At 44.8% G+C, this 23,534-nt stretch overlaps 1 protein-coding gene across 9 annotated transcripts in view; it reads right to left on the reverse strand.

Annotated features, from left to right (window-relative positions):
• Positions 1-23,534, reverse strand: part of PRR5L (proline rich 5 like) — a 203,472-nt gene that overhangs the window by 53,145 nt on the left and 126,793 nt on the right. For 8 of the 9 annotated variants that reach the window (XR_011387541.1, XM_070071463.1, XM_070071457.1 and 5 more), the window contains 2 exons: positions 15,936-15,993; positions 8,552-8,643 (listed from right to left, as the gene is read on the reverse strand). The exons of the other annotated variant lie outside the window; for it this stretch is intronic. Coding sequence is in view for 7 of the 8 variants with exons in the window: in XM_070071463.1 (XP_069927564.1) it covers positions 8,552-8,643; positions 15,936-15,993 (150 nt within the window). In the remaining variant the exon portion in view is untranslated. The remainder of the gene's footprint in view (positions 1-8,551; positions 8,644-15,935; positions 15,994-23,534) is intronic. 9 annotated transcript variants of the gene reach the window in all.

Here is a 23,534-nt window from a genome sequence, read left to right on the forward strand (position 1 = left end):
AGGCCCTTTGGTACTGGGTGATGCTGGAAGCTGACAGGACCTGGCCAACTTCTGTTCACAACTCTCCAGTGAAGGAAGAGATAGCACTGTTTGATTCAAATTTCACAAGGTGGGCAAGGAGAAGAAGGAACTTCTTTTTTTTTTTTTTTTTTTTTTTTTTTTAATCTTTTATTTAATGAATATAAATTTCCAAAGTACGACTAATGTGTTACAATGGCTTCCCCCCCATACCGTCCCTCCCACCCACAACCCTCCCCTTTCCCACTCCCTCTCCCCTTCCATTCACATCAAGATTCATTTTCGATTATCTTAATATACAGAAGATCAGCTTAGTATACCTTAAGTAAGTATTTCAACAGTTTGCTCCCACACAGAAACATAAAGTGAAAAATAATAGATGATTTTTTTTAAATGATGATGAAATCAGATCAGACCTATTGTCATGTTTAATCCCAGTGAGAGTCAAGTTGGGAATTGATAATTTCTTTTTTTTTTTTTTTTTTTTTTTTTACAGAAGATCAGTTTAGTGTACATTAAGTAAAGATTTCAGTCGTTTGCACCCCCATAGAAACACAAAGTGAAATATACTGTTTGAGTACTCGTTATAGCATTAAGCCTCAGTGTACAGCACGTTAAGGACAGAGATCCTACATGAGGAGTAAGTGCACAGTGACTCCTGTTGTTGACTTTACCAATTGACACTCCTGTTTATGGCATCAGTAATCTCCCTATGCACCAGTTATGAGTTTCCAAGGCTATGGAAGCCCGTTGAGTTCTCCGACTCTTATCTTGTTTAGACACGGTCATAGTCAAAGTGGAGGTTCTCTCCTCCCTTCAGAGAAAGGCACCTCCCTCTTTGAAGACCTGTTCTTTCCACTGGGATCTCACTCACAGAGATCTTTTTGCCAGAGTGTCTTGGCTTTCCATGCCTGAAATACTCTCATGGGCTTTTCAGCCAGATCCGAGTGCCTTTAGGGCTGATTCTGAGGCCGGAGTGCTATTTAGGACATCCGCCATTCTATGAGTCTGCTGAGTATCTCACTTCCCATGTTGGATCACTCTCCCCTTTATTTATTCTATCGGTTGGTGTTAGCAGATACTAGACTTGTTTATGTGCTCCCTTTGACTCTTAGTCCTTTCATTATGATCAATTGTGAACTGAAATTGATCACTTGGAGTAGTGAGATGGCATTGGCACATGCCACCTTGATGGGATTGAATTGGAATCCCCTGGTATGTTTCCAACTCTACCAATTGGGGCAAGTCAGCCCAAGCATGCCCCAAATTATACATCTCTTCCCTCTCTTATTCCCACTCTTATGTTTAACAGGGATCACATTTCAGTTAATTTTCAACACTTAAGAATAACTGTGTGATAATTACAGAATTAAACCAGTCATATTAAGTAGAACAGACAAAAAAAAATACTATGAGGGATAATGTATTAAGTTGTCCATTAGCAGTCAGGGCTATGCTGATCAAGTCGCCATTTCTCATAGTGTCCATTTCACTTCAGGAGGTTTCCTTTTTGGTGTTCAGTCAGTTGTCACCGATCAGGGAGAACATATGGCATTTGTTCCTTTGGGACTGGCTTACTTCACTCAGCATGATGTGTTCCAGATTCCTCCATTTTGTTGCAAATGACTGGATTTCGTTGTTTCTTACTGCGGTACAGTATTCTAAAGAGTACACATCCCATAATTTCTTGATCCAGTCTACCGTTGATGGGCATTTAGGTTGGTTCCAGGTCTTGGCTATTGTGAATTGTGCTGCAATAAACATTAGGGTGCAGACCGCTTTTTTGTTTATCAATTTAAACTCCTTTGGGTAAATTCCAAGGAGTGGGATGGCTGGGTCGAACGATAGGGTTATATTCAGGTTTCTGAGGAATCTCCAGACTGATTTCCATAGTGGCTTCACCAGTTTGCATTCCCACCAACAGTGGGTTAGTGTCCCTTTTTCCCCACATCCTCGCCAGCATCTGTTGTTGGTAGATTTCTTTATGTGAGCCATTCTAACTGGGGTGAGGTGAAACCTCATTGTGGTTTTGATTTGCATTTCCCTGATTGCTAGTGACCTTGAACATTTTTTCATGTGCCTGTTGGCCATTTGGATTTCCTCTTTTGAAAAATGTCTATTGAAGTCCTTGGCCCATCTCTTAAGTGGGTTGTTGGTTTTGTTTTTGTGGAGTTTCTTGATCTCTTTGTAGATTCTGGTTATTAACCCTTTATCTGTTGCATAGTTTGCAAATATTTTTTCCCATTCTGTCGGTTGTCTCTTCACTCTCCTGACTGTTTCTTTTGCAGTACAGAAACTTCTCAATTTGATGAAATCCCAATAGTTGATTTTGGCTTTGACTGTCTGTGCCTCCCGGGTCTTTTCCAGAAATTCTTTGCCTGTGCCAATATCTTGAAGGGTTTCTCCAATGTTCTCTAATAACTTAATGGTGTCAGGACGTAGATTTAGGTCTTTAATCCACGTTGAGTGGATTTTTGTGTAAGGTGTAAGGTAGGGGTCTTGCTTCATGCTTCTGCACGTGGAAATCCAGTTTTCCCAGCACCATTTATTGAATAGACTGTCCTTGCTCCAGGAATTAGTTTTAGATCCTTGATCAAATATAAGTTGGCTGTAGATGTTTGGGTTGATTTCTGGTGTTTCAATTCTGTTCCATTGGTCTATCCATCTGTTTCTGTACCAGTACCATGCTGTTTTGATTACAACTGCCCTGTAGTATGTCCTGAAGTCTGGTATTGTGATGCCTCCGGCTTTGTTTTTGTTGTACAAGATTGCTTTAGCTATTCGAGGTCTCTTGTGCCTCCATATGAATTTCAGCATCATTTTTTCTAGATCTGCGAAGAATGTCTTTGGTATCTTGATTGGGATTGCATTGAATCTATAAATTGCTTTTGGGAGAATGGACATTTTGATGATGTTGATTCTTCCAATCCATGAGCATGGAATATTTTTCCATTTTTTGGTATCCTCTTCTATTTCTTTAAGGTTTTGTAGTTTTCATCGTAGAGATCTTTAACGTCCTTGGTTAAGTTTATTCCAAGGTATCTGATTGTTTTTGTAGCTATTGTGAATGGGATTGATCTTAGCAGCTCTTTCTCAGTCATGGCATTGCTTGTGTATACAAAGGCTGTTGATTTTTGTGCATTGATTTTATATCCTGCCACTTTGCCAAACTCCTCTATGAGTTCCAATAGTCTCTTAGTAGAGTTCTTTGGATCCTCTAAGTACAGAATCATATCGTCTGCAAAGAGGGATAGTTTGACTTCTTCCTTCTTGATTTGTATTCCTTTGATTTCTTTTTCTTGTCTGATGGCTCTGGCTAAAACTTCCAGAACTATGTTAAATAGCAGTGGTGAGAGTGGGCATCCCTGCCTGGTGCCAGATTTCAGTGGAAATGCTTCCAACTTTTCCCCATTCAATAGTATGCTGGCTGTGGGTTTTTTATAAATTGCTTTGATTATATTGAGGAATGTTCCTTCTATACCCAATTTGCTTAGAGTTTTCATCATGAAAGGGTGTTGAATTTTATCAAATGCTTTCTCTGCATCAATTGAGATAATCATATGGTTTTTCTTCTGCAGTCTGTTAATGTGGTGAATCACATTGATTGATTTGCGAATGTTGAACCATCCCTGCATACCAGGGATGAATCCCACTTGGTCTGGGTGGATGATTTTCCTGATGTGTTGTTGTATTCTATTGGCCAGAATTTTATTGAGGATTTTTGCGTCTATGTTCATCAGGGATATTGGTCTGTAATTTTCTTTCAGTGCTGCATCTTTCTCTGGCTTAGGGATTAAGGTGATGCTGGCTTCATAGAAAGATTTTGGGAGGATTCCCTATTTTTCGATTGTTCTGAATAGTTTGAGAAGAAATGGGATTAGTTCTTCTTTAAATGTCTGGTAGAATTCAGCAGTGAATCCATCTGGTCCTGGGCTTTTCTTTGTTGGGAGGGCCTTTATTACTGTTTCAATTTCTGTTTCAGTTATGGGTCTATTTAGGTTTTCGATGTCTTCATGATTCAATTTAGGTAGATTGCATGTGTCCAGGAATCTATCCATTTCTGATAGGTTTTCCTGTTTGCTGGCATACAGGTCCTTGTAGTAATTTCTGATGATTCTTTTTATTTCTGTGGTGTCTGTTGTTACGTTTCCTTTTTCATCTCTGATTTTATTGATTTGGGTCTTTTCTCTTCTTTTTTTAGTTAGTTGGGCCAATGGGGTGTCAATTTTGTTTATTTTTTCAAAAAAACCAGCTTCTCGCTTGGCTGATTTTTTGTAATGTTTTTTTTTGGATTCAATCCTGTTAATTTCTTCTCTGGTTTTAATTATTTCTCCTCTCCTACTAGATTTTGCTTGGTTTGCTGCAGTTTTTCTAGGTCCTTGAGGTGCGCTGAAAGCTCATTTATTTGGTACCTTTCCAATTTCTTGGTATAGGCACCTATTGCTATAAATTTGCCTCTCAATACTGCTTTTGCTGTATCCCATAAGTTTTGATATGTTGTGTTGTTGTCTTCATTTACTTCCAGAAAGTTTTTGATTTCTCTTTTGATTTCTTGAATGACCCAGTGTTCATTCAGGAGCATGTTGTTCAGTCTCCATGTGTTTGCATACTTTCTGGGGTTTCCTGAGTTGCTAATTTCCAACTTCATCCCGCTGTGGTCTGAGAAGCTGCATGGTATGATTCTAATTCTTTTAAATTTGCTGAGACTTGCTTTATGGCCTAGTATGTGGTCAATCCTAGAGAAGGTTAGAAGGAACTTCTAAAATTACTCCTGCAGAGCAATTCTGGTGGGAAGAGGGGCTTCCTACTCCAACAACTGTCAAATCACTTCACTGCATTCATTTTGCAGGAATTGCCTACCCGGCTCTCAGGGCATCCAGAGGGACTTCCCATCCTCCAGCAACTGCACTCCAAACAGACACAGTTTTGTTGGTTTGGTTTTTTTGTTTGTTTGTTTGTTTAAATCATAAGGTAATAGATATTTATAGGCAAAGATTAAAAGCATTACAAAGGGCTTTAGGGAAACAAAACAGTCTTCTAACCTTTTATTAGAATCCATTTGGGGACTCATTTTTAACAGGTTTTTATTCATGTTCTAGATTTTTCCAGAAAGTTTCTGCATCCATGAAATCACACATATAACCTTTAAGCATACCCAGAAATTATACCCTTCCTGCTGTTTGGCAGCTTGCTTCCTGGTTTTTAGTACACTGTGGACATCTTTTCATGCCACACATATTGATCCACCTCACTCTTCTGTACAAATGTATAATATTCCCAGTGGGAGCATACTCTATTTAATTAGCCATCTCACCAACTATGATGCTTTTTTTTTTTTTTTTGGTCTACATACCATGCTATAATACACACATTCACCGTCACCAGCATATCCAGATTACCACTCTTTCAAAGCAAAATTGCTCAACCAAAATACATCTTTAAAAAGTCACTACTGGGCCAGCACCGCGGCTCACTAGGCTAATCCTCCACCTGCGGCACCAGCACCCCGGGTTCTAGTCCCGGCTGGGGAGCCAGGCACTAGTCCTGGTTGCTCCTCTTCCAGTCCAGCTCTCTGCTGTGGCCTGGGAGGGCAGTGGAGGATGGCCCAAGTGCTTAAGTCCCTGCCACCCGCATGGGAGACCAGGAGGAAGTACCTGGCTCCTGGCTTCGGAAAGGCGCAGCGCCGGCTGTGGCAGCCATTAGGGGAGTGAACCAATGGAAGGAAGACCTTTCTCTCTCGCTCTCTCTCTCTCACTGTCTAACTCTGCCTGGCAACAACAACAACAAACGTCACTGCCATGTTGCCCTTCAAAAAGACCACACCAATTGACACTCCCACTCCCATTCTATTGTCTCAGACTAACTCGGGGACGACTTCTTAAGGAAGCTGAGTAAGAAAATGTGGGCCATAGGCCCTCTTAGACAACTTCAATGGGGCTACCCCAACACCTTTGTGGACCAATGCCAGGCATATGGGGGACACTCAAGAGTCATCCATTACAAAGCCAACTGCCAGGAAGATTCCGTTGCTATCCCCTCTTCATATGAGATACCTGCAGGCATTTGGGCCAGGCATGAGTAGTTACAGTATTTATCTGGTGGAGATGAACAATTTGCCTTTGGGGCTTCTAAGCTTAAGGTTAAATACTACATAAGCTCAAGGTAAAACACTGCACACTCAGGAGAGAGGCCTGGACTTACAAATGACCAGAGGGGAATATTGAGTCCGTACCCAGAGCCTCCTCTGTTTGAAGCTGACCCAGGCCCAGGACAGCAACAAGGCACCACCATTTATGCTAGAACTGGCTCCCACATTCATGTCATTAACCCCCTGCAGCCTCTGGTGTCATCCCGAGACCCTCTCCCTGTCCCCAAAGGCACACTGGCCTCTTTCCCATTCACAATCTGGCCTCTGAAGCCAGCAGAAAAATATATTTGTGGCAGCAAATGGATACCTAGTGAAGACCAACCTGCCATATATACAAGCTAATCATTGCTTTCTTACAGGGCCATCAGGGCCATTTGCCAGGGCACTGACTTGTCACCAGGCCTGCCATCGCCTCAGCCCACAGTGAATCAGAGAAGGAATTCATATTGCCCTAGAATTGGCTTTTCTGTTCTTGTTTTAGCCTGGAGGAAAAAAAAAATACAACACCAAGCCTCGCAAACAGTCTCTTCCAGAAAGTTAAAACATTCACACCCCTGTTAGCCAAAGGACCCCCAGTTTCTCTAGTTAAACAAAGAAAGAGAAAAGCTAACAGCATTCAATCCCATAAAGCCTGAATACATGGACCTGGCTCAGCTGAGAGCAAAAAAATGGCACCTGTCATTTTGGATGCCTGTTTGCCATGGTCTCCCCACCTCCTCTTAACATTCCCTACGCACAACCTTCATCCATTGCACCTATGCTGAACTGAATAAAACAAGGTTAGCACAAGGTGTCCTCAAGGGTTGATATGGAAAGAGAGAAAGCAGCCAGGTGGAGTGTGGCAAAGCAAAATTCAAGTCAGCTGTTGGGAGTCGTGCAGGTGACAGGAACAACAGTTGTTGTTCAATAACAATCAGTTGTCACTGGATATTACAATTTTTCCAATCAGGAGAATGCCTTCCTTAGAGCTGCAGGCCTGCTCTGAGCTTTTAGGGACACCTCCTTGCCCACCTCTGACTGTCCTGGGGCTGTGCCTGCACAGCTCCCAACAGCCACTTCTCATTCTGCAACCATTCTGAGCACCTGAACCCTGGAATTCTCTTCCCAAATAGCACTCACTCCAATAGCAATATCTGATTAAAAAAATTAATAACAACAGGATGCCTAACAATATTTGAATAGTTTGGGGTATAAAATGTCTCAAATATTGCATTACTCATTGTTTATATGAAATTCAGTATTACTCTGCACTCCGGTGTTTTATTTGCTGAATCTGGCCCCTCTGTACCTCAGCTCTGTCTTCCTAAGAGAGCACCCTGTGCTGGCTGCTGGGAAGGGCACAGGGGCTGCAGTGCTCCTGTAGATAGAGCACGGGACAGTGAAGAGCAGCAGGCTGCAGGCCAGGGCTTCTCTGCCCAGTCTTCCTGGAAATCTCAAGGGCAGGCTTGACAATGTTAAAAGCAATCTGTCAGCATGGCATCCCAGGCTGAACACATCTGACCTACATTTTAAGAAATGCTAGATTTCTTTAACACATCATTCAGTCCAAACAATCCCCGCAGGCCCTGACCTCTGCTAGGAGGCAATTCTAGCCCTGTGTTCCTATTCTGAACCCTACACTGCAACAAAGCCCTATTGCGTAGGAAGCCTTAAGCCCGCAGGAAGAAGAGCATGTGCAGTGGAAAGCCGCGGCCGCTCCTACCTCGCAGTGATGCACCCTATGTGGAGCCCAGCAGAGGCGCAAAGAGTTGAGTCACAGGGCGAGTTTGCGGAAGAGACGCCGCCAGTCCTACACTTCAGTGCTCACGTAGAGAGACAGCAAATGCAGTCGGGCTGAGACACACTAAATGATGTTGTCCAAACCCATACTCTTGAACCCAAGTCGGCCAATTCCTAGCCTAGCGCTCTCTTTGTACCACGTCGATGTGGCTTCTCCTCTTCAGGGATCCCTTACGGATGGAGCAAATAGCAGGTTCCTTTCCCACATTTTGGCAGCAACAGCAGACTTGCTTAAAATTGTGCTTCCAAATAAATAAATAAGGGAGAGAGGCAGGGCAGAGAGAGAAAGAAAAGAAGTCGTCTCCCTCCCCAAACTTCTGGAAAGTAAGAAAAACAAACCACTCCAAAAATATAAAAACATCCTCAAAACCAAGAGGGTAACAAGAGCCTACAAACTGTGCGTTATGTGAGGCCTCCTCATCACTGAAGTGAGGTACTAAATATAGAACCAGAGGGCCCTCAAAAGATCTCCAAGGCCCTTAACCAACTCAAGCATCCAATCTGTAGGTTCTCTTCCTTTTCACTGGGGAGCCCCAGGGTGCAAAGGCCAAGAAGGAAGGCAGACTGCTGAGGCCAGCAGGAGCTCACTCCCGCAATGAGACTGACCTGAACTGGATAAAATATGGCCTGCAGGGTGGGGAGAGTCTCAGTGAAGAAGTGGTCCCAGACTTCAGCCAGAACCTCAATGCAATTTTCACCTACATGGGGGCGAAAAGATGGGAGGGAGAAAGAAAGACAAGCACTTGTCATTACTTGTAGGATCAGCCAAGAGATAGTTCCACATAAAATACACAGGTGCACATGCTGGAAAACTTGCAGCCAGGAGCTGTGAAAGTCCAGAGCGCAGGGCCGTGGTACTGCATGCTGGTCATCCCTGGCTAATGGCACCAGCTAGTCTCAGGGCAGAAATACACCTGGTCTCAGGAAGCTGGCGAAACTCACACCTCACTAGCAAGACTCTAAATGCAAGGAACAGCAATTGGGGTGGGGAAGGTGAGAGGGAGAGCACATTTCCAGTGTGTGGGATTGAGTGGGTGCTATGGTGTGGATGTGGTTTTTCCCTCGAGGGTTCACATGTAGGGAGTTTGGTCCCTCAGTGGCAATGTTAACAGGCAGAGGGACCTTTCAGAGGTAGAGCCTGGTGGAAGGCGGTTAGGTCATTGGGACAGTGCCTCAGGAGGGATTAATGCTTGTCTCATGTGAGGAGTTAATGAGTTATTTTATTGCAGTGTGGGCTGTTATAAATGAGGGAGCCTGGGGGCAGGCATTTGGCAGCATCCCAGTTCGGAGTGCCTGGCATCAAGTCCCGCCTCTGTTTCTGATCCAGCTTCCTGCTAATGAGTACCCTGGGAAGCAGCAGGCGATGGTTCAGGTAGCTGGGTCCTTGACACATCTATGCCCCTATGGGAGACACAGGCCCAGCTCCTGGCTTTGGCTTGACTCAGCCCTGGTTGTTGTGGGCATTTGTGGAGTGAACCAGGGGATAGATCTCTTGGTCTGTCTCTGCCTTTCAAATAAAATGAAAATAAGTAAATTTTTAAAAACTTTGAAAGAACAATATTGAGCCCTGATCTCCCTGCCTTCCTCCCTCCATGTGATCTCCTCTGCACACCACTGTGATGCCACCTGCCAGGAGGCCTTCACCAGAGGCTGAACCAATGGCGCTGCTCCATCCTGGACTCACAGCCTCCAAAACTGAGCTGAATGAACTTCATTTCCTTGTAAAGTACCCCAGCCTCAGTTATTTGGTTACAGCAATAGAAAATGGACTGATAACAGGTAGAAAGACCGGGTTGAAAATATGCAAATAGGACTTTCTATGCTGCAATCCAGAAAAGAAAGCCAGATCATATAATGGTCATCATCATGTGAGTGGTTCCAACACGATCAAGCACTGTGCTAAACTACTCATCTATAACATATCTCATGGATAGACTTTGTTACCCCATTTTATGGACTCAGGGAGGCCAAGCAACTGGCCCAAAGTCACAGAACATAGATGGGATCCCAAAAGCCATGTTCTTGACCACCTTAATCCAGGAAGATCAGGTGCATAATTACATACTGTTTCATTTACATACTACCTAAGACGTGGGCTCTATCTAAGGTTGAGCAGTCAGTTGAGAGAGGCAGAAAGAAGATTGGAAACTGTCACTTTCACCCACTGCTTTTTAGTAACTGGGAGAGAAGCACTGTCTAAAAGGCCATCTGCAAAACACAGGCCCAACCTCCTGATTCTGTGCTAACTCACACTTAGGATCAGGAAGCCCGAGCCACGGCCAAGAGCACACCTCCAGCACAGAGCACAGAGGTCACCCACACCACCGGAAGGCTGTGCAAGGAACTCTGCACCTGCAGGAAAGGCACACAGCTGGCACAGAGGAGCCTGCACCACAGCGGCTGTTTAATGACCTAGATAACAGAGCTGATTGGGCATTGTCTTCACTCATCCCAGGCAGAGAAACTGGGTCAGCCAAGATTAGACGCCCAGAGACATGTTTGCAAAACACTGCCAGTTCCACTGAATAAATCTTGAAAGATTCATTTAGCATCTTCTGTCGATTAATTTAATGGACAATAAAAGCAGTGGCTGGGGAGAGAACAAGGGCACTGACTAGTAGTGAGCAGGTCCAACAGTGAGCAGGTTTGGAAAGGTCAGAGTGAAATGCACTGGAGAAAATACAAGCCCGTGGTACCCTCTACTTTCCCTTGCAAAGCACTAGTTACACATTGTTGGAATTGCTTATTTACTTCCCTGTCTACTCAGTAGAACAGGACTGAGTACACAGGCCTATCTTTCCTGCTCACTACTGTATTGCCACTGCTTAGCACACCGATAAACTGAATCTTTGAATGAGAGGCCGGCGCTGTGGCATAATAGGCTAAGCTTCTGCCTGTGGCGCTGGCATCCCATGTGGGAGCCAGTTCATGTCCCAGCTGCTCTTCTTCCTATCCAGCTCTCTGCTATGGCACTGGGAAAGCAGTAGAGATGGCCCAAGTCCTTGGGCCCCTGCACAGGCATGGGAGAACCAGAAGAAACTCCTGGCTTCTGGCTTTCGATTGGCCCAGCTCTGGCCATTGTGGCCATTTGGGGAGTGAACCAGCAGATAGAAGACCTTTCTCTCTGTCTTTCTCTGTCTGTAACTCTACCTCTCAAATAAATCTTTTTAAAATAATCTTTGAATGAATGAATGAATGGCAAACACCAACTGTATAGGTTTTTGCAGATGCCAGGGTTGGTGGGTGGAGGGAGGTCCCATGTAACCCAAATATGAGATGGTATGGAGCAGGACCTCACAGTTGGTATAAATCTTAGGGTAAAGAAAAACTCCATACCTGGACTACACAGCCCGGGGGAGCTGTTTCCCTGTGTGTTCATCCTCTTTTGTATTCCCTCCAGCCTTTGGGCTCCAACTATGCAGATCTTAGCTCAGCCTTTCACATTGGTCATCCTCCTTCCTGCCACAGGGCCTTTGTGTGTGCTAGTTCCTCTCCTGTGACTGCTCTTTCTCTCTCCTCTTTACCTAACACACTTCTATTGTCTTTCTAGATTTAGCTCAAACTTCACTTCTACAGGAAAAATGCTCATATCTCTCTACTATGGATTATATTCTTAGTACTAATCCTGGTTACAACTTTATTTTTGGTGATTACTTGATTAACTCCTGTCTCCATTACCCATCTATGAGCACCATGAGGCCTGTATACCTATGATGGTTTTGCTCACCATTGTGTCCCCTATACCTATTACAATAACTGGATATAGCAAATAGCCAACAAATGTGTTACTGAATCATTCAACCAATCAATAACCATCCTCTTTCAAATGTAGGCTATGCAAGTTCACTGCTGGGAGGAGGTGGTGAAGTCAAAAGGCCCATCTTGGGGGCCAGCACTGTGGCACAGAGGGTTACGCCGCCACTTGCAATGTCAGTATGCCATATCAGGGTACCAGTTCAAGACCTGGCTGCTCTGCTTCCCATCCAGCTCCCTGCTAATTTGCCTGGGAAAACAGAGGAAGATTGCCAAGTATTTGGGACCTTGTAACCCACATGGGCGCTTCATTGGAGTTCTTGGCTCCTGGCTTGACCTGGCCCAGCCCTGACCATCACAGCTATTTGGGAAATGAACCAGTGGATAGAAGATCTCCATCTCTCTCTCTCTCTCTCTCTCTCTGTCTCTGTCTCTGTCTCTCTTTCTCTCTCTACCTCTCTATCACTCTGCCTTTCAAATAAATAAAAAATTTTTTTTAAAAAAAGCATCTGAAAAGTTAGGTCATCTGGTAGCCTAAGAGAAGGCTGGCATCTGGAACATGTACCTCAAATGGGAAAAGGCTTCTCCATCTCCTTTGTGGATGGACATTTTCCTAAGCCTTCCACAGCCAAGACAGAGGCCCATCGCACCTAAAGGACAGAGAGTCTTACAAGTCAATGCTGGTGCCTATTTCCTCTCTTTCAATACCAAGGTAGAAAGCACATTAGCATGAGGTACTCCTTCCACCTGGCAGCAACAAGGGGCCTCCCAGGAACCTGGGTCGAATTGCTGGCAGCAAACTTCGGCAAGTCCTGGGGGTGCTGAGAAGCATTCAGAGAAGCATGTCAGAAGAGACCCAAACACACACACACACACACAAAGAGTAGCCCTGGGGAGGAAAGAGTTAAAGGAAACAGAGGACTTTACTTCCGGAGATAGCCCTGAAGGGGATTCAGCTCCCTACAAAGATAGAAGGAGTTGGAAGGAAGGTTGTAGATGACTGTCCTATAAAATTTGTCCTCTAATGTGCCACAGGAGTGGAGATCATCAGAAGTATATAGGTGGGTATAAGAAACTTCCTCAAGGTCAAGGTCACCAACCCTCCAGGAAAGATCACTGAAAAGAACACAGCACCTCCTGCCTACGAGGGAGCAGCGAATGAGTAAGAGTTGCCATCTGTTCTTTCTGCAGCCGTCAGGCAAGGGTGGACAAATATGTAAATACAAAAATAAACACATTGATAAAGTGGAGTTTGCTACATTTCCAAACTTTACTGGGTTTGTAGCTGCAAAATCCTTTTATCCAAACAAAATCCTTCTTGGTGTTCCACTGAAACAAACAAAAAAAGCAGAGATGTTCAAGTTGAAGATGGGGAAGTGCCTTACAGGTTCCCTGCATGCCTACCCACTGTGCAGCCAGGACCCTGACACCCAGAACTCTGGGGCTACAGAAAACCCATGGAGCACACCCATCCTGGTGCTCTCCGACCATGGCTGTGGAGCAGAGGCGCAGCATCTTGGCCTATCTTTGTTCATCCGCTCTGTCTCCATTTCTGAGCTTTCACTCTGAATACATCTCCATTGAGGATCATATGAGTGAGACAGTCAACTTCCCTTTTAAGGGCATTTGAATCTCTGCTTTTCCACATTTCCAGGAGCTTGCAGTGACTCCCCCAGATGACTGACGTACAAATAATGTGGCCAGGGAAATTGTTTCCTTTCCCTCCCCTTGTCTGGGCAGCATCAGAAGAGCCACCAAGGTCCCAGTCAATGCAAGTCGCTGCAAAATAAGAGGCTTCCATTGACAGATGAATGGATAAAGAAAATGGTATATCTGGGGCCGATGTCGTGGTGCAGTAGGTTAACCCTCCGCCTGCGGCACCAGCATCCCATGTGGGTGCCGGCTTTAGTCCCAGCTGCTCCACTTCCAATCCAGCTCTCTGCTGTGGTCTGGGAAAGCAGTAGAAGATGGCCCAAGCCCTTGGTTCCCTGCACCCATGTGGGAGACCAGGAAGAAGCTCCAGGCTCCTGGCTTTGGATTGGCCAAGCTCCGACCATTGCAGCCAACTGGGGGAGTAAACCAACAGAAGGAAGATCTCTTTCTGTCTCTCCCTCTCACTGTCTGTAACTTTACCTCTCAAATTAAATAAAATCTTTAAAAAAAGAGAAAATGGTATATCCATGCAATGAAAAATCATTCAGCTTTAAAAAGGGGGGGGGGACCCTACCACATGCTATGTACCATTTGGATGAACTTTAGAGGACTTTATTTATGTGTGAAATCAGCCAGTAGGACAAATACTGTAAAGTTCCACTTATATGAGATACCTAGAGTAGTTGCAACTATGGAAACAGAAAGTGCAATGGTAGCTATCAGGGGCTGGGGGGAAGGAGACAGGTATGGAGTTTTAGATTTGCAAGATAAGGTTGAAATCTGTTACATGGGCATGTCAACATAGTTAGCACTACAGAACTGTAAAATGGCTAAAACGGTACATTGTATGTTATATGCTTTTTATCATTATTTTTAAATGCTGAGGGTGTGGTTAGTGTGTATTTATCAGGTTGAAAAAATCACAGCATAGATATATTCAAGGGAGACAACCGATCCAGCAGAGTCTCCAACACCAAAATGTTAGTTTCAAGCCTCTATTCCTCCAACGGTTTGATGAGTAGTTACTGTGTGTCAAGCACTGCAACTTTCTAATGTCAGCTTTTCAAGTTTCTTTCTGCCTTGTGTTTCTAGGGGCCACTTTATAGAACGTTAGTGTCTTTCCCAGAAATGGGAAGGAAAAATGGGACTGGAAGCAGATTTGACTACAAACAGAGGTCATCAGGCTGGAAAAGAGTAGAAGGAACCAGCAGGCTTCCTACTGTGGGCCAGGTATCATGTTACACCATTTAAGTGCTTTATACTCCCTACAGCCTCTTGCCCATTTCATTACTTATTACTTTAAAAATACAAACAGGGGCCAGTGTTATGGCATAGCAGGTAAATGCTGGCATCACAGATGGGCACCATTTTTTATCTTGGCTGCTGTACTTCCAATCCAGCTCCCTGCTAGAGGACTGGGAAAGGAAGCAGAAGATGGCCCAAGTACTTGGGCTCTTGCCACACACGTGGGAGACTCGGAAGAAGCCATCTGGGGAGTGAATCAGTGAATGAAAGACCTCTCTTTTTCTCAGTCTCTTCCTCTTTCTGTAACTCGGACTTTTAAATAAATAAATAAATAAATAAATAAAACTGGGACTCAGAGAAACTGGTCATTTGGCAAAAATCACAAAAGACATAAATGGCAAGCTACAAGCAGACCCCACATTGGAGGCAGCTAAGGGAAACTTGGCAGTCATGGGTTGGGCAATTCTCACCTCCGGAGCCATCTCCACCTTCATTCCTTTATTTTCTATCCTGTCAGTCAGACTTGGAAATCATAACATGAGGAAATTTCTCTTTTTCTATCAAGTCATGCCCTGTTAAACAGGTGCCTGCTTATTAACCTAATGTCTCCCAAATGGAGAGGACTTCTTTGTCTTCTATCATCCTCCAAAATATTACAAAGGTGGAGGCCGGCGCTGTGGCACAGTAGATTAACCCTCATCCTGCAGCACTGGTATCCCATATGGGTGCCAGTTCTAGTCCCAGCTACCCCTGTTCCGATCCAGCTCTCTGCTACGGCCTGGGAGGGCAGTGGAAGATGGCCCAAGTGCTTGGGCCCCTGCATCCATGTGGGAGACCTGGAGGAAGCTCCTGGCTCCTAGCTTTGGATAGGCACAGCTCCGGCCTTTGTGGCCATCTGGGGAATGAACCAAGAGAAAGAAGGCCTTTCTCTCTCTCCCTCTCACTGTCTGTAACACTACCTCTCAAATAAATAAATAAAATCTTTAAAAAAAATATTACAAAGGCTAATAGGAAATGGCCTGGGGCATATCATGGCAGAAGCCACAGTATAACATCCCATCAATGGTGAGCACCAGGATATATCTCAGAATAGTCTTCCTTTGATAAGGTCTCCAACAAACTCCACCCCAATCCCACTTCATTTTCCAAACACAGTTCTGATTTGTAAGGTCATGAGTGGCTGACCCAAAAAGTAGTGCTACTACCAAGTTGGAGAAGGAAGAGACGGGTGACTCACGTGTCTGGAGTCTGCCAGCTTTGGACAGAAGCATCTCAGCTGTGCAAACATCACAGACTGAGTCATGGAGGCCCCCGTCTATGAGGGCTGCCTGCTACTTGCCTTCACACATCTTGATCTTCTCCTCCACAAAGAACAGGCCTTTTGCGAGAAGCTGGTTCTGCCAAAAGAGAATGAAGAACACAAGAGTTGGGCAGCTGCAGAGTGCAAGTGATCAATCCCCTTCTGCTTCCAATGGACCAGGGTCCAGAGTTCCATGCACCTGTGTGCTCGTTGTGCCCCAGGTTTAACAAGTCTTTCATCATCTTGGGAGACCGAGGCCTCAGGAGAGTCAGAGAGATATTCCATACCCAAAGAGCTGGTGAGACAAAAGGCAAACTCAACTGGTCTCATCCCTCTAACCAGCAAAGAAGACACAGAGCAAGCTTGGCTGAACTCACTGCTATTCACATCTAATGTCCTTGAGACCCTGAATGATCTACATTCACACACAAAAAATGGTAAATTATGCAAAAATGATTGATTTTTTAAAATATAAATTTAGAGCTTCTCACACCAGCATAAGAGAGACTGCATGCAAAATCTTAAGCAGCATGACAATGTGTCCATCACTGACTGAGTGTGTGGGAAAGCTGTGGAAAGACAGAGCAGTCAAGACCTCTTGTAACTGCAATGAACAACTGCTGAGTTTCTGTGTGTATCATCTCTAGTATACAATGTAACTCATTTAATTCCATCCTGATGGTTGGTGCTCTTGTCTTGCTTTACTGAGGTTCAGTGAAGAGACCTGACCACAGAAGGCAGAACAGATCTCTTTCCACTGCTTTGTTGCCTTCTAGGAAGTTTTCCCAGCCAGACTGCTTCCTTCCCTCGCAGGGATACAGCTGGCCCTTCAGATGCTCAGCATTAGTGACGATTGATGCTTTGCCACTCATAGGTCAGGATCAGATTACCAATGGCCCTCTTTGCAGGGGAGGAGGGGACAGAGTGTCCTACAGACAAACCTAACGCATTCCTCAGCATTTGCCTTTATAAAACCCTAAAACCCTGTTCCAGTGATAAAGAGAGCATGCAAAATAGACTGTCTAGAACTTGGATATCAGACAGATACTCTATTTCCAGCATGGCTGATATTTTTTTCCCATACTTACTATTTGACTCTTATTCTATTTCTTTTTAAATTTCTTTTTACTTTTACTGACACATAGTTACATATATTTATGTGGTACATTGTGACATTTCAACACATGCAGACAATATGGAATGATCACACTAGAGTAATTAGCACTTCATATCACCTCAAACAGTTTTTTGTATTGGGAACATTCGAAGTCCTATTAGCTATTCTGAAATATACTAGAGTACGCCAAAAAGTTCACAGAAAACATAATTAAATATTTATTTTATGCAATAAAAAATTTAAAATTCATACATTTTTAATAATATGCATTTTCCAGGAACTTTTTTAAGACCCTTTGTACATGTGAATGTCTTGTACCAAAATGAACACATATTTTTAAAAAGTTATTTGAGAGACAGAGATCTTCCACCCACTGGTTTTCCCTTGATGCCCACAAGAACAGGGGCCATTTTGGGCTGAATCCAGCAACCAGAACACAATCTGGGTCTCCCAAGTGGGTGGCAGGAACCAACCCAAGTACTTGAGCCATTATCACCTGTTGCCTCCCAGGATATGCTTTGGCAGGAAGCTGGAATCCAGAGCAGAGCCCAGTATTGAACATAGGGACTCTGATGTGGGACATCAGAATGTTTTAACTGACATTTTAACTACTCAGCTAAATGCCCACTTCCTAATAAAATATTTTATATAAGGTACTGTCACATTTCTATGACAGACAACAAATAAACCAAATTTTGTAATTCTACTGAGAATTGCAAGATATGACCTAATTTGAAGATTTGGTTGTCATTGAGTTTCAGAATGGCAGATGAAACCTGAATCAAAGTTGGAGCAACATCGTATAGGAGTACAGCAACTTTATTAAAGAAAACAATCAATTCCGTCAAAAAGAATCACAGAGCAGACAGGCAGTTAAGATGATGCCCTACCCTTCCCTCGAGCTCCCAGCCAAGCAAATGCACCCCAGCAGTTTCTGGGTCAGACAGCAAGAGAACACCTTGGCTCCAAATGCAGGCCATGATGGTCTTGTGACAGCCACGCCAGGTGTGAGTGGATAACAGTGACTCCGCCTGAATGCTGCACAGCAGATTCCAGCTGTGCTCGGGGATCTCTGCCCTGGTCCCTCTCACCTGGTGCAGGTGAGGCTCTCAGAACGTGCCCTCAGCATCCCTTGCAAGGGGCTCCTTGACACCACCCTCTCCCCACCTCCAGTGTCAGTGCCAATGTCCCTGCCTTCTTCTAGAACTATTTACAAATGCTCCTTAAGATCAGATACCCCAGGTGCATCTCCAAATGTAAGAGCAATGCCCTTGGATGCAGTTCTCATCACTCTGTTCCGTCACTAGAATTATCTGTACCTCACAGGGTGCAGGGGAAAGTGGAAGCCCTGAGAGAATAAAAATCTAATCCCAGTTATAGCATGAGTTAATGACAGAAATGAATCCATGCTACACATCTGTTAGGATTTTAGGTCCTTCAGGTGGGGACCATTTCTTATTTTAGTACCCCAGCTCCTAGTACAGTGCCTAGAACATAGCAGTTACACATTATATACATAATATATAATACAAATATTTATATACAATATATTAATACTATAATATATATAGTCTATGTTAGTGATAAAGATAATTTTTAAATTTTTAACAAGATGTCTAATATAGGGTCCCCAAATCCACTGCCATTTTCTTCATTTGGTAAAAATTCCTTTGGCTTTTAAGGAAAAAACTTCAAAACTTGGACTAGAATCTCCTTCCTTCTGCTTTCTAAGGTTTCCTCTTTCTTGGTTTTTTCCCCCCCGGATGTGTGTGTTGTTGTCTTGGGTGGGGGGTTCATTTTAGATATTTTCAAGGAAAAGAAGTTATTCTTGTAGGATGAGAAACAATAAAGCAAGCATCTTATTAATTTCCCCACAATATGCAGCATGGAAATTCTGCATTTTAAACCAAAATAAAAAACTTGGGGTAAAAAGGGGCCTTAAGGATCATGAGTCTCGCCCCTCACCCCTGTCCTGTGGTCAAGGGCACTTGGTCACTCACAGTTTTGATGGCAGTTAAGGTAGACCCACTTTCCAAGAAGCTAAAGTCCCTTCAAACCCTTCCAGAAGATTCATAAACCACTAGGAGTTTTACAATTTTGGCTCTTCGCTTGCAGCTGAATAAACTGAGGCTAGAAGTAGGGTCTCCCTCCCCCAAATTCCAATAAAGCATGGGGGGGTCTTAGACCCTCTGCTACTCTCTTATTTAGCACCTGCTTTCAGAGTAAGGAGTCTGGGGCAGCCTAGTGCCCAGCTCCCCTTTCTCTGAAGGATTCCCAGCCACACATTCAATGCAGCTATGCCATCTCATTTATTTGCCAACAATTTAACCACATCTTTGGCTTAGCTGTTGGGGCCCTCATGCCTCAAATGGAGCCAACCATCACCTCTGCAGGACTTCGCAGTCTCATGGGTGCCTGTGTTTCAAAGCATCCTGCCTTGCTCAGGGCCTGGCACCCTGCAATTTGGCATAAGGCTCTTCAGCTTCCATCTTCAATTCTTTTTTTTTTTAATTTATTTGACAGAGTTAGACTGTGAGAGAGAGAGAGCGAGAGAGAAAGGTCTTCCATTCATTGGTTCATCCCCCAAATGGCCGTTATGGCTGGAGCTGCACCGATCTGAAGCCAGGAGCTGGGTGCTTCCTCCAGGTCTCCCATGCGGGTGCAGGGGCCCAAGCACTTGGGCCATCCTCCACTGCCTCCCTGGGCCACAGCAGAGAGCTGGACTGGAAGAGGAGCAACTGGGACAGAATCCAGCACCCATATGGGATGCTGGTGCCGCAGGTGGAGGGTTAACCAAGTGAGCCACAGCGCCGGCCCTCCATTTTCAATTCTTGATAATTTTACCTTTGCATTTCTTTTTGATAAGTTGATTCTGATTGGTCAATGAGCACACGCTGGAGGCCTGGAGCCTCAGATCCTCAGTGGTCCTGGTTCCTACCACAACCCTGGCAAGGTGTTCAGGCCTTGCTCTGAAGCCCCTGGAGCCTGCACCGTACCTGGCCTCCACCTCCCAACCCTAATTCCCAGGATGATGTCATGGATTTCTTCGCAGGGGCATAGATGCTAGTCAAGAAGGTCAGGACTGAGCATGCACCCTGCAGCATCTTGGGGGAGAGGCATGGTGACAGCCATCCCTGCCCAGGCCTGTGGGGCATTTGCTGGCAACTCAGTGGGAACTTCTTGCCCAGGCCCAATCTGCCTGGCACACTGCAGAGGTTGCAATCTCTTGAGGGTTACCCACTTGCTGTGTGGTGCCATGGGAGGCTCATAGGGAAACTGACTTCATCCTCTGCCCCCAGCGAGGTCATGTTTGCATTTAGCCCTGAATCCTACAAATTACAATTCCCAGCCTGTCTGCTGTCCTTTCACCTACGGACATGCCAACTTGACATCTGCAGGGCTGATGCATGCTCAAATGTTTTGAGAGACAGGGAGGGAAGGAGAGGAGGAAGGAAGCTAGGCTAGACTTGGGTGCTATCTTGCCTTCCATGTCTTAGGAAGTGTCCATTCTTTCTGGGACATAGGCCACACATACTTCACAGTATTCCTGACAATGATGGACTCTGGAAGGTTCTGAAAAAAATGTTTGCTGCTGAGCAGTGGTGATGGAGCTGGATGGGAACAGAACTGGAGAAATCCGATTTTTCTCTTGTCCCATGCCCTGCCTGATGGCACAGCCCTATCACTTCCCCAGCATGAAGCTTCAAACCAGCAAACAGCCACTTGCAACAATAGCCATGCAGGAAGTGACTTGGGACTTGGGAAGAAGTCCACTGTTACTGACTGCACCTTCCCCCAACCCCGCCCCTCAGTGAACTCATGTGGCCTCAACAGCCCTTCAATAAGGTGGTGGAGGAGCCTGCAAGTGAAAACAAAGCTGATGTTTCTGCTCTTTCTAAGACATAGAAAAATGGGCTGCAAACAGAAAAATGAGACTTTGTTGGAGAAAAATGCATTTGAGGATGCTTAAGGGAAGGTATCTGAGACCGCCCAGCCTTCTGAAAAGACCCAGCTATACACCCTTGCAATCACGGAAAGTGAGGTGGAGGAGGAAGGGGAGAGCAAAGGTGAGGGCAGAAGTTTGTGGTATGGAGCTGCTCGGCATTGTATTCTTCCTGCCAAGCGACACCTCCTCAGCTGCAGAAAATGGGTAGGGAAGAAGGCGAAAGGGCAGGGAGAATGATGTTGATCTCTCCTCCCAGAAGGAATCACCACCACACAGAGCAGGAATTGTGTATGTGCTAAGGCTGCTAATGCTTTAGCAATGATGACAGTGACAACAGTAAGCATGATGGTGACAGTGATGATGGTGATGACAGCACCCTGGATAGCAGAGCTCTTTATTGATTTGTACTGTGTCAGGCACTATATTATACTCTTTTCACACATTATCTCATTTTACCGTTAGCCACAAACCTATCTATCCCCTTTTCACAAAGGAAGAAACAGAGGCAACTAGTAAATGGAGACCAAATTTGTACCCAGGCTGGTTTGAATCCAAAGCCTATGCCCCTCCCCCCACAACCTGTGCATTATAGTCCTCTGGGTTACTTTAGGAATATTCATAAAAATACTAAGACACAAATAGCTCTCATTGTTGACTACTCACTTTATATACGTTACTTCACTTCAGAACCACATCAACCTGATGCACTAGGTACCATGATGACAACTAGACTACTACTAGGAAAACAGACTCAGAGAGGTGAAGCAATAAGCTTGTGGCCACACAGCTCATCTGTGTCCCAGCAAGGAGTGGGGTCCAGACCCAGCTGGCAGAAGGGCAGGTGCTTTGAGTCATCATGCTCTCCTGGCCTGAAGAGGCTTCCTGCATCCTTGCCCGTTAGAGAAACAGCTGGGACCCCTTTCAGTTCAGAGATTGGGGGCAGTTGGGTCAGCAACCTGAGGCCACGTAACTTGCTCCTTTCCATCCAGACAGGTTGTTTCTGCTGTCAGCTACCCAACTTCAACCTCTCCAAAAGTACATTTCAGGGCTCCTCCCCTCTCCAATGTCTGGCAAGAGCAACACCTGGCCCCCAGGTGGATCCCACTCCTGAATGAGACTTTTTTTCCATGTCCCGGAGGGGCTTAGCAGCTGTGTTGCTCTGCCTCCCAAGAATAGCCAACAATTCCATGTGTTTCTGGTGAAATCAGTAATTTCAAAGGTTCTTGTTGTGTTGGCATGAACCCAGGTGTGGAAATCATGGGCCACCTCCATTTTTTTTCCCCTTCTGTGACTCTGAAAGTCTGACCATCATCTCTAACGAGGTCTATGTTTCCTGCGAACCTGGATGCCTTCCTAGACAAGCAGAAAATGTCTTACACACACAGTGTACTTCCAGGCCCAGAGAATTCCTAAAAAAAAAAAAAAAAAAAAAAAAAAAAAACAGTCCTGGTATGTGTGGATTTGATAAGAGCCCAATAGAGAAATCCCCTGACCAGAGATGAGGTGATTAGAATCTCGGAACTAATGCTAATTCTGCATTTTGCACCTTTTTAGCAATAACAAAGAGGGTGAACTTGGGCTTCTAAAAATTGTTTTATAAGGAGGCAAGAAAATAGTCTATGTCTGATTTGCTGGATCCTCAAAATCAAAAACAACAGCAATCAAAAATAACCCTGAAACTCCTCTCAGAGGGTTTTTCCAGGGAATGCCTTAAGGGCAGTTTAATATTTAAAGTATAATCCAAGAGAAAATTCTTCTGTGGCCAGGTGATTGCTGTTGTGTCATTTGTTCTACCTTTTCCTAACAGAACAATCTTAGACAAATAACCCCCTTCTGAGCTCAGCTGCAGCTTCTGTGACAGAGAGCTATATGATAATAGGATCTTCAGCATCCGTTGTCAGGAGGAATCCATGAGTGTAAAGCAATCTTGGGCTCGAGCGTGCATCAGGATCTTGGAGGACTGAGGATGGGGGTTGTGGTGCAGCAGGTTAAACCATCCTAAACCTTGGGACTCCTGCATTCCATACCAGAGTGCCTGGGGGAGTCTCTCCTCCACTTCTGATCCACCTTCCTTCTAATGCACACCCTGAGAGGCAGCAGGTGATGGCTCAAGCACACGGATCCATGCTACACACATGGGAGACCCAGATGTGGTTCCTGGCTCTGGCATGACCCAGTTCCAACTATTGTAGGCATTTGAGGAAGGAACCAATAGATGGAAGCGCTCACCCCACCCCTACTTTGCCTTTCAAATAAATAAAAATAAAATAAACATTAAGAATCAAAATAAACAAAAGAATCATGGGGGCCAGCATTTTGGCACAATGGGTTAAACTGCCACTTGCAACATATGAATTCACCCCATATGAGTGCAGGTTCAAGTTGTGGCTGCTCTGCCTCTGATCCAGCTCCCTGTTAATGCATCTGGGAAAGCAACAAAAGATGGCCCAAATGCTTGGGCCCCTGCACACATGTGGGAGACCTGGATGGAGCTCCTGGTTCCTGGCTTGGCCTGGTGAAGCCTTAGACACTGTGGCCATCTAAGGAGTGAACCATCAGATAGAAGAACTCTGTT

Source organism: Oryctolagus cuniculus, chromosome 1 (assembly GCF_964237555.1).
Source record: "Oryctolagus cuniculus chromosome 1, mOryCun1.1, whole genome shotgun sequence".
Lineage (NCBI taxonomy): Eukaryota > Metazoa > Chordata > Mammalia > Lagomorpha > Leporidae > Oryctolagus > Oryctolagus cuniculus.